Raw genomic sequence first — 12,395 nt, forward strand, 5'->3', positions numbered from 1 at the left:
ATATTCGATATTATTCTTCATTAGATATGCGATAATATTTATATTAATTTTGTAAAAAATTAATCAAAACAATTAGCAAATTTACAATTCATTGAAATTATAATTTTTTTAATATGCGATCGCACAACGTTGACAATCTTCGATTTCCCTTATTGACTTCATTTGCATCACAGATCGGTATAATGAAAAAACAAATACGAGATTGCACTCGCAACAAACAGCGTTAATCGAAACTAAAATCTTAATTTCTTCTTTATACATAAAATTCAATTATATAATGTACACAAAATATATAATATAGATCATAATTGATTAATACAAGTAAACAAATAATTTCCTAATTATATAAAGAAATTACTCTTTGTATATAAGTCACACACAATATTAGAAATATATTATTTTGTCAATATTCGAAAATATTTTCCAGGCATTCTTTAAAGATATATGAAATAAATGAACGAGTACGGAGTAGAGAGTTTGGGCATAAATTATTAATTTGCATTCACAAGAATTTTTATTGACAATCAAGATGCTTCTTATCGCTAAATTTAATACACATCACATACCTTCTTATATTGTAATGTAACTTTTAGTAATATATACAAAAAGCAGTTATAAGAGAACTCGTACCGATATAAGGTGATATATGTAGGTCATGATAAACACGTAGAATCAGAGGTATGAATAAAGAATCTTTATCTGTCTAAATGCATGAATTCAAGTTGGATGATGCATATTTTGCTAAATCTAAATTAATCACTAAAAATAAGAAAAATTAGAATAAAAAAAGCACAAGATACGGCTAGTATATATCATATCTAGCTAAAAAAAAAAAACTAAATAATTTGTCTTGAATCAACAAAAATGTGAACTGTCGAGCCGATTGTGTTTGATTTGATATCTTGAATATCAAAGTGTGATAGAGTCTTGATACAATGTGTACAGGTTTATAACGTGAAACTTTATTGTTACAATTAATAATCAAAAATTGTAAGATATAAGATATTGGCGATTTTTAAATGTGATTCAATGTACAAAAAAAAGAAAAAATAGAGTTTAATTAAAAATATGTAATTAATCGGCTTTCTTGCTTTCCGGTGACTTATCACCGTTCATGGGCGAGCGAGAGCGGCTACGGCTCTTGCTGTGTTTGCTTCCCGATCGAGATCTGGATCTGTCGCCTCTGGAACGCTCGCGGCTCGATCTATCCCTAAAATAACAAAAGGAGAAACATGGGGATTTATTCGCGCCGTCGCTCGGGAAGGTTCGCTTTTCTTGCGCCAAGTACAATATATCGATTAAAGAAACATCGATTAAAGTCAGCGGGAGGACTCACTTTGAGGGAGACTTGGCTTTGGATTTGGACTGCGACCTGGACTTTGACCTCTCAGCCTTGGACCTAGAACGAGATCTGGATTTGGACTTTGACTTAGATTTCGACTTTGAGCGGTCTCTTGATCTGCAAAATTATAGTTCAAAATGAAAGAGGGACGAAAAAGTAGAGAAAGTGACAAAATATAAACTCGTTGCTTTCTGCTGTTTCCCAGCGTACACGGTGAGTAAGTGAACGCGTATAAAGCGTGATTAAGCGTGAGAGCTCAAGGCACATGGCCAGCCCAAAAACAATGCCAATAACAGATGGGAATGAGAGTGTGTACATCGATTATATTAACTGCGCAAGAAAAAAAATAAAACAAGTAAAATAAATATACGTAGTTTTGAATATACAAAGGAGCAAACGGCTGAATAATTAAACAAATAAAATAATGTAAAAATATATATTTTTTTTTTCGGAGATGAGATACTCACTTGGACTTTGAGCGTGAGCGACTGCGCTCGGGAGATTTGGATTTAGACTTGGATTTGGATTTCGAGTGTGCTCTAGATTTGGAACGGCTGCTACGGCGACTGTGACTGCGAGAACTGCGGCGACTCCTACGTTAGAGAAAATAGTGATGAAACGTATTATTTAATTATTTTTTTGATATTGTCGTGCGCAAAACTATCTCATTATGCGATAACACATAAAACAAAATATATTTTATCGCGTAATCAAATAAAGTAATTAAAAATATAAATCTATAATTTAGAAAAAGTTAAATTGTGCAATATAAATTATTGTTTAACACAAAAACTACAAATAAAAATTACAATCATCGTAATTCGACAAAAGAATACATTAATCTTCTTACATACAAATTATAAAAAAAATTACAAGCTTAAAATTAAAATATCTATAAAAGAACAAAGATCACATTAGAAAAAAATGATAGGTGACATAGCGTCGCCCCGACAGTACCTTGATCGGGATCGAGAACGACGATTATACCTTGAGCGCGAACGCGATCGACGACGGGATCGTGAACGAGATCGTGAGCGTGATCGTGAACTAGATGATCTTGAACGACGGCCGCGTCTCTTATCTTCAATGAGCCTAATTCTGCGGCCATTTAATTCTGTATCATCCAATTTGTCGATGGCGTTTTTCAAGTCGGAATACGTTGCGAATTCTACAACTCTGCAAAACATTAAAAATTTCACTTGTATGTATAAATCAATACAATGATCATACAAGAGAGATACTTCGCAGATACATTATAATAAACGATTATAATATATTTATCTTAGCAATTTCTTCTTGTTATTTATGTTTTACATAGAAAATAAATTTTATTAATTACGATTACAATCAACAATTCACTCACCCCTCGTTTCTACGTTGTTTATGAGCATCAGCGTATGTCACTTCTCCAGCTTGTCTCATGTAATCCTTCAAATCCTGAACATCACACAAGAACCAGGATTAATATTTGGATGTAAATTTAAATAATATGCGGATAAATTTAAAATTAGTAGTTGCGTATGAAGTTTACTATACTGTGTTCCTAGTCTGATGTATCACGCAGGCAGGTTAAAACATATCCTGTGCACTCATATATTATATTCTATTTTGATATTTTTCCTGTGGCAGAGATAACCTGGATCTACTCGATTAAAAAAGAAGAGAGACAAGCATAGTATAATGTTCTACATCTGCTCGCGTTTTTAATGTTGAAAGTAATATTACATATAGTGCTCGAATTTAGTATCTGCTATCGATGCAACCTTTCTTTTTGCAATTCAATCCTTGAAATAAATACGATTATAATATTTCATATATACAGCTCCATTCTGCGGAATGATATACTTTATATTAAATCAATTAAAAGTATATGCAATATAAAAATCAATCAATATTTTCAAATTAATGTATTATTTCTTTCTCGTTCCGCAAAATGGCTCACAATATATAATTACAAAAATAATAAATGTGATATTTTTTTCAGTACATCTTTGTAACATACATGATAAAAAAAAATAGTGATACATATATGCAATTAATATTCAAATATTTAATATACTATTTTGACAAATGATTTCTTAGGAAAATAGATTTCTATGCACAATGACAAAAGAATCACTATCAAGCAGATGCAAAAAATTCAGGTATACTATAATTGTTTAACAGAATTTTTTAAATTTCTGAGATTATCAGAATATATTTTATATCGCAATAAGATAGAAAAAACAAATTTTCGAGAACATAAAAATAGAATTAATGCAATAATGGAAGTTCTGTAAATATTTTATTAAAAATTAAATCTTGAAGACAATCCATCGATAATCCTTGTCTCATTTGTCTCTCATGAATCTTCTCTCTTCATGTTCCAAAATGGTTTCTTCAGTATTAACTGTTCTCTTTCTATTCCATTATCATTGTCTCTTTTGCACGCTAGAATGCTTTATAGTCATTTCTTTGTAAGTCAACGAATAGAAATGGATATTGGCCTGTTTGACTTCATACATTGCTGGGAGATGTGCTTATATTTTTTTCTCTCTCTTTTTCTGTGGGAACCAGGTACGGCTTTAATGTTGTGAAGATACGCAATAGGTAGGTAGATGCGCCAGTCGTTTTACACAGTATGTGTAAATGTAGACATCTCCATACTTATGAGGTACCATCATCGACGGCTTTTCTGAGGTTCATGCCGGTGTCTCTCAAGGTCCGAGCGCAAGTTTTTCCGTGAAAAGAGGGAAAATAGAGCGTATGAACTTCCTCTGAAATACTGTTTCTCGTTTGCTATTCAAAAGACATTGCAATAATACAATAGCCTTGCATAAAGAAAAGTCTCTCGAATGGAAAATTTTCATAAAACATGATACAAAATTATGGAATTAAAAAAGAAAGAGAGAAAACCGATATAAAAAGTACGCGAAAACACGAAATCTACAGATAAGCGGATGCCTAATTTCGAGCACAGAAATATATTGCTAAGGTTTCCCTATCTCCGATGGATTTAAGTGCACAGCTCCGAGCTTCATGAAAAGTCTCAATGGTTGGATGCACGCAATGCCTGAGCTATGGTGCACAGTATCAAATAAGATATATATATATATATATATATATATATATAGTATATATGTATATATATATATATATAGATATTATATATAATAATAATATATGGTATACATATGTGGAACAAGACACGTTTAAGTGTATATAAGATATAATAGATATATATGTGTATATCTAAGAGAGTACACTCGGTTAAGGTGACGCATTTACCTTGGGCCCAGGCACCACCTTGCTTACGGACAGAGAGAATGGCCAGACACACACGGCGCTCGGTCGGGTCGAACGGATCTGTGTGGCGCAGTCGCGGATGGTTCGGGTTTCGACCCGCGTTCGCCCTCATGGCTGTGGCCGCTGCCTGACTTACTAGACGGCTAGGTTGCGTGGCGTACACCAGTGGTAGTGACAGTCACACAGTGGAATGGTAGATGTGATGGTTGGTGGATGTAATGGTGATGTCGATGGTGAAGGTACTGAATTATATGACCGTGTATCGCGGTCTAGTAAGAGGAAGAGTGGTGATGTATATATTTGGTGGAGTTTTTTTTTACGTAAGTAAACATTTGTCTCTCCCAGACAGAGTAAAGTAGATCGCAGCGGTTGGGTCTCTCTTTCTCCCTTTTTTCCCCCAGTGATCACGATGGAGGATCGGAGTACGCACAATAACCCTATCGTCACTGGGATTTCACCGGGATTCACCACGTATCACGGCGCGCAAGTAGTAGAGCATGATGGTAGATAGGTGGTAGATATAGGTGTACACCCCCATGCCACGCGGCTCTCTCTGTCACCCGGGACACCTCAGAAACCAACCACAGGTGCCACTTGACCTTAAGGCGGGCCCATCGTGCGCATCGTCATCTTTATCATCATCGTACATCATCAGTCTATTGGCCCTACCGGTCGCCCGTCCTCGGCGAAGAGGATATGGCTCTTCGGAAAGAACATCAATTTTATTTTGTTTTTCCTCAAAACTGCTGGCCATAACGTAAATGAAATAATAAATTGAAAAAGTAACGTCGAACAATCGAGACTCGACTGAGTGAGAGAATATCTTTGCGTCAAATATAACAACCAATCATCAGAAAAGTGCAACGAGATAAATATATTATAGATTGTATTATAATATATATATATGTATATATAAATGTACGCAATGTAAATTGATCAAGTAAGACTTGGGTCCACATAAAAAGTAATCTGTCTCTATCGTTTCGATTCATCAATATGACTCTTTTCGAGGCATCTATTTGCGTCCTGGTATTTCCCACAATATCGTTTGCATTTACTTGTCCTGCGTCTCCATCTATATGCTCCGTATATTCATCGCTTTCATTTCTTCCGCTGAACAGCTCTTCGTCCATGGCGTCCTGAACATCCACGACTGTCTGCGGTTGCAATGGTTTCATCATCACGGGCCGTTGCTACTCTCCGAGTTCCTCCGCGTATGCCTGTGTCCTTTGTATCGGGTATGGTAATGTTCCATGCATTTCTCATATTTCATACATATGTAAAGTTTAATATCTTTATCATTTTTATAACGATGGATGTTTATTCTCTTTTTTTTCCTCTCTTGTGTGTTTCATCTTTTAGTTTTCGATCGCGATCTTTGCACATGTATCATGGAAATTTCGACTTTTGCCACAGACTTACTTGATCAAAATCTTACATCTTTCAATTCCAAAATAGGGCTCTCTTTTTTCAAATGAGTAAATGAACGTAAAATGTGAGACGAAAGAGAATTGAAAATGCTGTAAATATACGCGTGGAATTTGGCACAAATAACCGGCAAAAAAAAACTCGATAAAACTTAGATTCTTAGCGATATATAGATACGAAAAACGCATATAAAGCGGTGCAAGACGTCTTCATTGGAATCGCGAGTAGTAAAGTAATAAACATATAAATGAGATAAAAAAATGCCCAAAAAGCGAGATACGTATATGCCGCTTACCTGCCAACTGACACGGCTTGATAAATTCTCCACGGTGAGGCGGTACTCGGTGCGTGTGGGTGGTCCATATCTACAATGGGAAAAAGATTGGCCATTATCTACATGTATATCTCGAGAGCAATCAGGTTTGTCTTGGACCTGACTTTACGTTAATGCATTAGCGAATGAAAGTATGGTATATAAAACGCAAAAAAGAAATTATATACTTCACAAGACATTTGCAACAGTTAAAGTTTGTATAAGTTAAATTGTAATCGTTAGAGCGTAACATTGGATGTATGTACCTGGGCAATGATTGCTTGTAGCTAGATGCAGTCCTCGTGTTTCTGTTCACACTATCTCTGCAAAAAGGGATGTCATGTGAACAGAAATAACGGATCGTCGGTTAAACCTTCAGCAAATAACTACAGATCTGCACTCATTGCTCAGGCACACAATCAATCACCTGTTCCAATCGAATCAAATCTATTCAAAATGCAGCAATAGATCGTACCTGTCGTGCCGCATATCGTCTCGGCTGTAACAAACACAATACCACACATCTATTAGTCATCAATTTTCAGTCAATCCATCTCGTTCAACTACCAGCAATAAACATAATGTTTCTGGGAGGGTAATCGCTAGGCGTTATTTTTCTTTTTGGCTATCATTTTTATCTTTATCGCGGCAAAACTTTCGACAATTCGACGTACTCGGGAGAGCAGTCAAATCCAAGACAACCAATTCAGAAAAGATTTCTAATTTCAATTTTTAATCGGACTTTACTTTTCGTAATGCGCAAATGCAAGAGAAGCTTGCAAACGCGATTATTTATCACGCGTTTCAATGCTCTTTTTACGCTAGAGCTTATCAATATCCAAAGTTACGTTCTTCCCTGTGCGGACGATGTGCGAAATCAATCACGCAGGAAAAGAAAAAAAAAAGAAAGAAAAAAAAATAGAAAAAAACTTACCGATGGACATAGAAATATATAAGAAAAAAAAGAAAAAAGAAAAAAAAAAAAAAATTACATAGAAATGAAAATTATCGGAATGAAATCGGTTAATCGATCAATCGTTTGGATTTCGCACATCTTGAACCGGCTTGCCTGCAGGGGAGGGGATAATGATCGCTCTGATAAAATAAAAAAAAGGATAGCGTGTCTTACGCAGATCGCCTCGAGTCCCCATAACCACCACGGGAGTCACCATAGCGCCACTGGTCACTACCCCTAGGTGTCCCCCGGGCCCTCTCTACAGTAATTCTGTAACAAGACACATTGGATATGCTTACTTGTCTCTCCAGGAGCGTGAGCGTCCGTAGCCACGGTCGCCTCGCCTCCCTGAAACACCCCGTGCTATCTCCACCGCCACTCTGAAACACACCCAACAAAACCCCGCCTAAGTCCACGACTAATTCTTACTCTCTAAAGCTGCTTTCTTCCTTCCTTCCTTTTCCTTCCATTCCTCAGCCTCCTTTCTCCCGAAATCCGTTCAAATATCATCCGTCTCTCAGTATTTCTATATCGTCCAGTTTCGTTTGAAGCGCTATCCCTCTCCCTCTCACCCCCCCTACCTCTTTCTTTCTCTCTCTCTCTCTCTTTCACGACTCGTCCTCGTCCCTAATCTAAACTGCCTTCCTTACAACAACACTACTTATCACCGAATTAATTCTCTTTCACCACATCCATCACAGCTTTTTCTTAATCAAATCCGTGATCCGTATAATTTTGAAATTCCTTCTTTTCTTTTCTGTAGCTAGAGCATGAAGCATTGCATTTTATACAGGATCACGCGACGAAATTATGAAAAAGCATATGTGCCGAATGCCCTTTTGTAAAAAAAGAAGCAATATAACATTTCTCCAGACGTAGATGCATTATTATAATTATTTTGATAATCATTTGCTACTCGGGGAATTGATGGAAGTAGTTCAAAATGGCGGTAAGTCACAACGGTCTTTTAAGACGCACTTTTTCTTTATCTCGGTAAAGATCCAATCATTAATTTGGAGGACAGACGCCGCTTTTACTAAAGACGCAAAATCAAAAGGCATTAATGAAATACCCGTTTAATGCGAACAGATAATTGTGCATTGTACATTTGTCTTTAATCAAATAGAAGCAACAGCGAATAATATTACTGGTACAGGTTGAAACATAATGCGATTAGTGTTAAGAATACTCCCGCAGTTTGTCAGATTTTCAGTATTGTATGTTAAAAAAGCTACTATCATTTTTATGTAGAGAAGCCACTAACGTTACTGACACACTTACATAAATTCCCAATAGGAAAACAGATAGAAAGAGATAAGCATACAACATGAAAATGGAATTTTTATCATTTTCTAAATGAAAATTAGTTTTAGAAATTTATATATAAAATAAGATTTAATTTTGTTGTTAATCGAATGCTATTGCTTCTCATGTACCAATCTAATCTCCAGTAACCCAGCAAGAACATATGATAAAGTATATGATAGCAAACTTTTTTTAAGATAACAAAACATCATATATATATATATATATATATATATATATATATATATATATATAATACTTATTTTATTTAATATTTTAAATGACTCAGTTTCACTAAGCACTTCTTAAAAAACGCAAATTCCTAAACACTAACTCAAAAAAAATAAGTCGTTAGCGGAAATGAGTCGTTTAGAATGTTTTATAAAAAAAAAAATAAGTATTTTTGTTGTTCAAAAATGTTAGTTATTCATAATTCAACTTTAGAAATATCGTATCAAAACGCACTGAAAATAAACTATTACAAATTAATAAACTATTAAGATATTGTAAGATATGTACTCTAAGGAGATTATTATCCTTCAATAATTTTCATTAATCTTAATAATACATAGTAAATCATTGTGTATATAACCTGAATTATTATTTTTTTTTTAATTTATCCTTAAATATAGAAACGGCAAAAAATATAAGATTGCTATAGTTAATGTATTTAAATAATATATACAAAGACCCATAGGAAGGAGTTATATCTATAATATTATGAATGTGATATTAGTCAATTCCAAATGAGTGCCAAATTTATCAATTCCTAGTGTTAACATAATGAATTAAATGCTATCTATAAAACTTGCTTAGATTATAAACAGAGAGCCCCCAGTACCAATAATATTATGATTATGATAAAGTATCAAACATTAACGTAATCAAAGTAACAATCCACATATTAAATGGATTGCATAGAAAAATAAAACTAATCAATCATGCAAACATGCTACCTATACCATTCCGCCTAATATAATCGCCTAGTGTACATATATGTTTCATACACTGAATAAAACAGATTTGCATTACCTTTCTCCTAAAAGTTCCTTTCCATTTAGTTCATAGACGGCGTCATCAGCATCTCTATAGTCATCGAATTCCTGAGGAAAAAAATTTTTTTTCTGTTATTATCTAGAAAAATAAGATGTAACTTAGCTATAAATTAAAAAATTTTATTACATACGTAAAACTTTGCTCTCAAAATATATATGTAATTAATACATTTTTATATAAAATATATATAAAATTTATTAATTAAACATTTTTAATGTCGAATTAGAAATATCACTGCATTATTTACAAAATGTAAATGTATACATGATATTAATGATACTGATACAAATTTTCACATATCTTCTAAAATTATTTATAAATGGTTTTGAATTATTTGTCTCACAAAGATTTTAAAATAGAATACATTACGCGAGATTCAATCTAAAATAAACAAATAAGTAAATCATTTATTTTCAAATCATACTCTCTACAAAGTGCAAAAAAAAAAGGAATTATAAGTGCGGATAAAATTTTAATTTGTTAATGTGAATAATTATTTATGTGATACATATTGCCCATTGTAAACGGTTCCCTCTCTCTTTCCCGAATTGTACATAACTTACAAAGCTTTCGCAGAATAATCGATGATAAGCAGCAAACAGCTCTTCTAAGCAGTCACCAATGTGCTCAGGGCTCAGGTCAGGTCAACTCAGGTTATCGAGTTTATGTTTGTAATTTAACAAATTGCAGCTTACCCATTTTGGCCAAAATCATAATAGCAAAAAATAGAGAAAACTATTTTTTAAGAACAACATTTTTTAACTTTACACGCATTTGTGCATAGCTATATCGATGCAAAAAGAATTGGAACATCATTATAAATAGTTCTCATCAAAAATAAAAAAACAATATTTTTCAAAAGACGTATAACATTTGAAATGTTAAATGAGCACAAGATCACAAAACTGAAAAGTATTATAATTTGTTTCAGCATTGAACTAGAGGTGTACCTCTAGTTCAGATAATCATAAAAATATGCTGTGGAATCTGAAGTTGCAAATGGTGTTAAACAAGAAATTGAATGGGACCAAATTGAGTAACGCAAAGTGTTATTCTCGGTATTTACAGCTGTATACAAATACTTACAACAAAGCCATAACCATTCTTGATGAGAACATCACGGAATCGACCGTAGCCTCTGAAAAATCTCTCAAGGTCTCTTTCCCTGGTGCCGTATGGAAGCCCACCGACATAGACCCTTGTCCCTACCATACTGTAAAAAAAACAATTGAACCACATTAGACTTACCACAAAGGCAAATCCGTTCTTCATAGCGACCTCCTTGATTCTACCATATTTCCGGAAGAACTTCTCAAGGTCGCGCTCTCTCACCCGGTACGTTAATCCGCCAACGAATACTCGAGTGCTCATTCTTAAAGGAAAATATAAAAACACCTTACATAACAGGTTACTTGGAGAACCTGCTGTTTAATCAACATAAAAGAATCGTTATTTTTTTTTCTTTTTGTCTTGAAACTTTAATCAAATTATTAAAATAAACTTCGTTTGCAAATAATGTAACGTAATATAACGGCGTTTATATACTTGACCTTTTTTATTGAGTACATAATATAAAAAAAAAAAAAAAAAACTCGGAGTATACTGCATATACTACTTCAATCACGCGTAAAAAATATATAGAAAGCATCGTTTAAATCTTTTTCGAGTACTTCGCGATTAAGAGCTTACACGTTTCACGAAATCAAGGGGTTTGGACTTCACCGTTGATTGAGAAATATACGCGTCGCACACGTGGCACACCTGTTTTGAAACACGCGATATCGAATCGAGTGGTCTTTCCTCGTTGTTCCATGCCGCCCTCGAAACGATCGACGAGATGCACGAAATTTCCCCTCCACGTCTCCCAGATGCGCGACAATTTAACAGAGGAAAAAAAAAAAGGGAAGAATTTTGCGCAATGCTGCCTGTGACGAGATCGTCCCGAAATTTCTAGAAATTCTTCAGACGATTTCACGCTGTTATGGACGCCGGGATCGGCGATCGATACGAGGGATTAATTGCGTCGCGAACAAATCCCGAATAATGGCCGCGGAGAATGATTTGCGTTTTCGACGCGTCGCTCGATAAGCATAAACAAACGTGCATGAATACGCGTCGCCTAATTTCCTCGAAATCGCATCTTTCCTCTTGTATTCACTTAATTCAAAAAAGAAAAAAAAAATCTATCGCATCAAGCTACTAACATGAGAGTCCGCGCCTCGTGCTCTTACCAAATGGAAACGAAATCTGGTAGGGAACGTGGCTACGCGATCGGCCCGTTTTATATCAATAACGACGATTCTTACATTGAATCTCGCAATATTATCGATGGGACAGTTAAATGTAGGACGAAGGAGGCTTTTAGCCATGCTCACCTGAACGTTTAGCTTGCAATAACCTCGAGAGCGTTTATTGACGTGCGACTCCTCCGCACGACACGAAACCAGTGAAATTGGAGGAAGTACTGAGCGGGAAGGGACGCTCGACGTAGCGATGACGAAACAAAACGGGGTCTACACGATGGCGCGCAGAAACGTCTCAACGCCAGACGCCTCCCAATCCCTTCTCTCCTCTCCCTACCCACTCGATGAGATGGCGCGCAAGAGGAACGATGAGAAAGGCGCGGAAGAGGAAGGAGGAGGAAGGAAAAGGAGATTTATCTCTTACGTAAGTACTTTAAAGATACGGAAAAATATTTTTTTACGAAATTG

At 35.0% G+C, this 12,395-nt stretch overlaps 1 protein-coding gene across 10 annotated transcripts; it reads right to left on the reverse strand.

Moving 5' to 3' along the window:
* Positions 1-940: 940 nt before the first annotated feature.
* Positions 941-12,192, reverse strand: LOC126852364 (serine-arginine protein 55). 10 transcript variants are annotated; one of them, XM_050597106.1, is made up of 12 exons: positions 12,060-12,192; positions 10,933-11,056; positions 9,661-9,731; positions 7,498-7,593; positions 6,844-6,867; positions 6,635-6,691; positions 6,351-6,420; positions 2,706-2,779; positions 2,330-2,518; positions 1,810-1,935; positions 1,337-1,459; positions 941-1,210 (listed from the first exon to the last, which is right to left on the reverse strand). In XM_050597106.1, exons 2-12 carry the CDS (start codon positions 11,053-11,055, stop codon positions 1,075-1,077), a joined length of 1,089 nt encoding a protein of 362 aa, XP_050453063.1. In that variant the 5' UTR covers position 11,056; positions 12,060-12,192; the 3' UTR covers positions 941-1,074. The 10 variants fall into 10 exon arrangements, with proteins under 10 accessions (XP_050453063.1, XP_050453065.1, XP_050453068.1 ...); XM_050597108.1 differs by lacking the exon at positions 7,498-7,593 and adding an exon at positions 7,623-7,703; XM_050597111.1 differs by lacking the exon at positions 10,933-11,056 and adding an exon at positions 10,771-10,897 and having other exon boundaries at positions 1,337-1,399; positions 12,060-12,183.
* Between the last annotated feature and the right edge of the window lie 203 nt (positions 12,193-12,395).

Source organism: Cataglyphis hispanica, chromosome 10 (genome assembly GCF_021464435.1).
Source record: "Cataglyphis hispanica isolate Lineage 1 chromosome 10, ULB_Chis1_1.0, whole genome shotgun sequence".
In the NCBI taxonomy this organism is placed as follows: Eukaryota; Metazoa; Arthropoda; class Insecta; order Hymenoptera; family Formicidae; genus Cataglyphis; species Cataglyphis hispanica.

Coding starts and splice junctions, on each gene's coding strand:
- LOC126852364 (XM_050597104.1), bottom strand. CDS start 10,896: ATGGTAGGGACAAGGGTCTATGTCGGTGGGCTTCCATACGGCACCAGG. Junction 6,421..6,634: donor TACAAGCAATCATTGCCCAG/GTACATACATCC, acceptor TTCCCATTGTAG/ATATGGACCACCCACACGCA. Junction 2,780..6,350: donor CAAGCCGTGTCAGTTGGCAG/GTAAGCGGCATA, acceptor TGTGATGTTCAG/GATTTGAAGGATTACATGAG.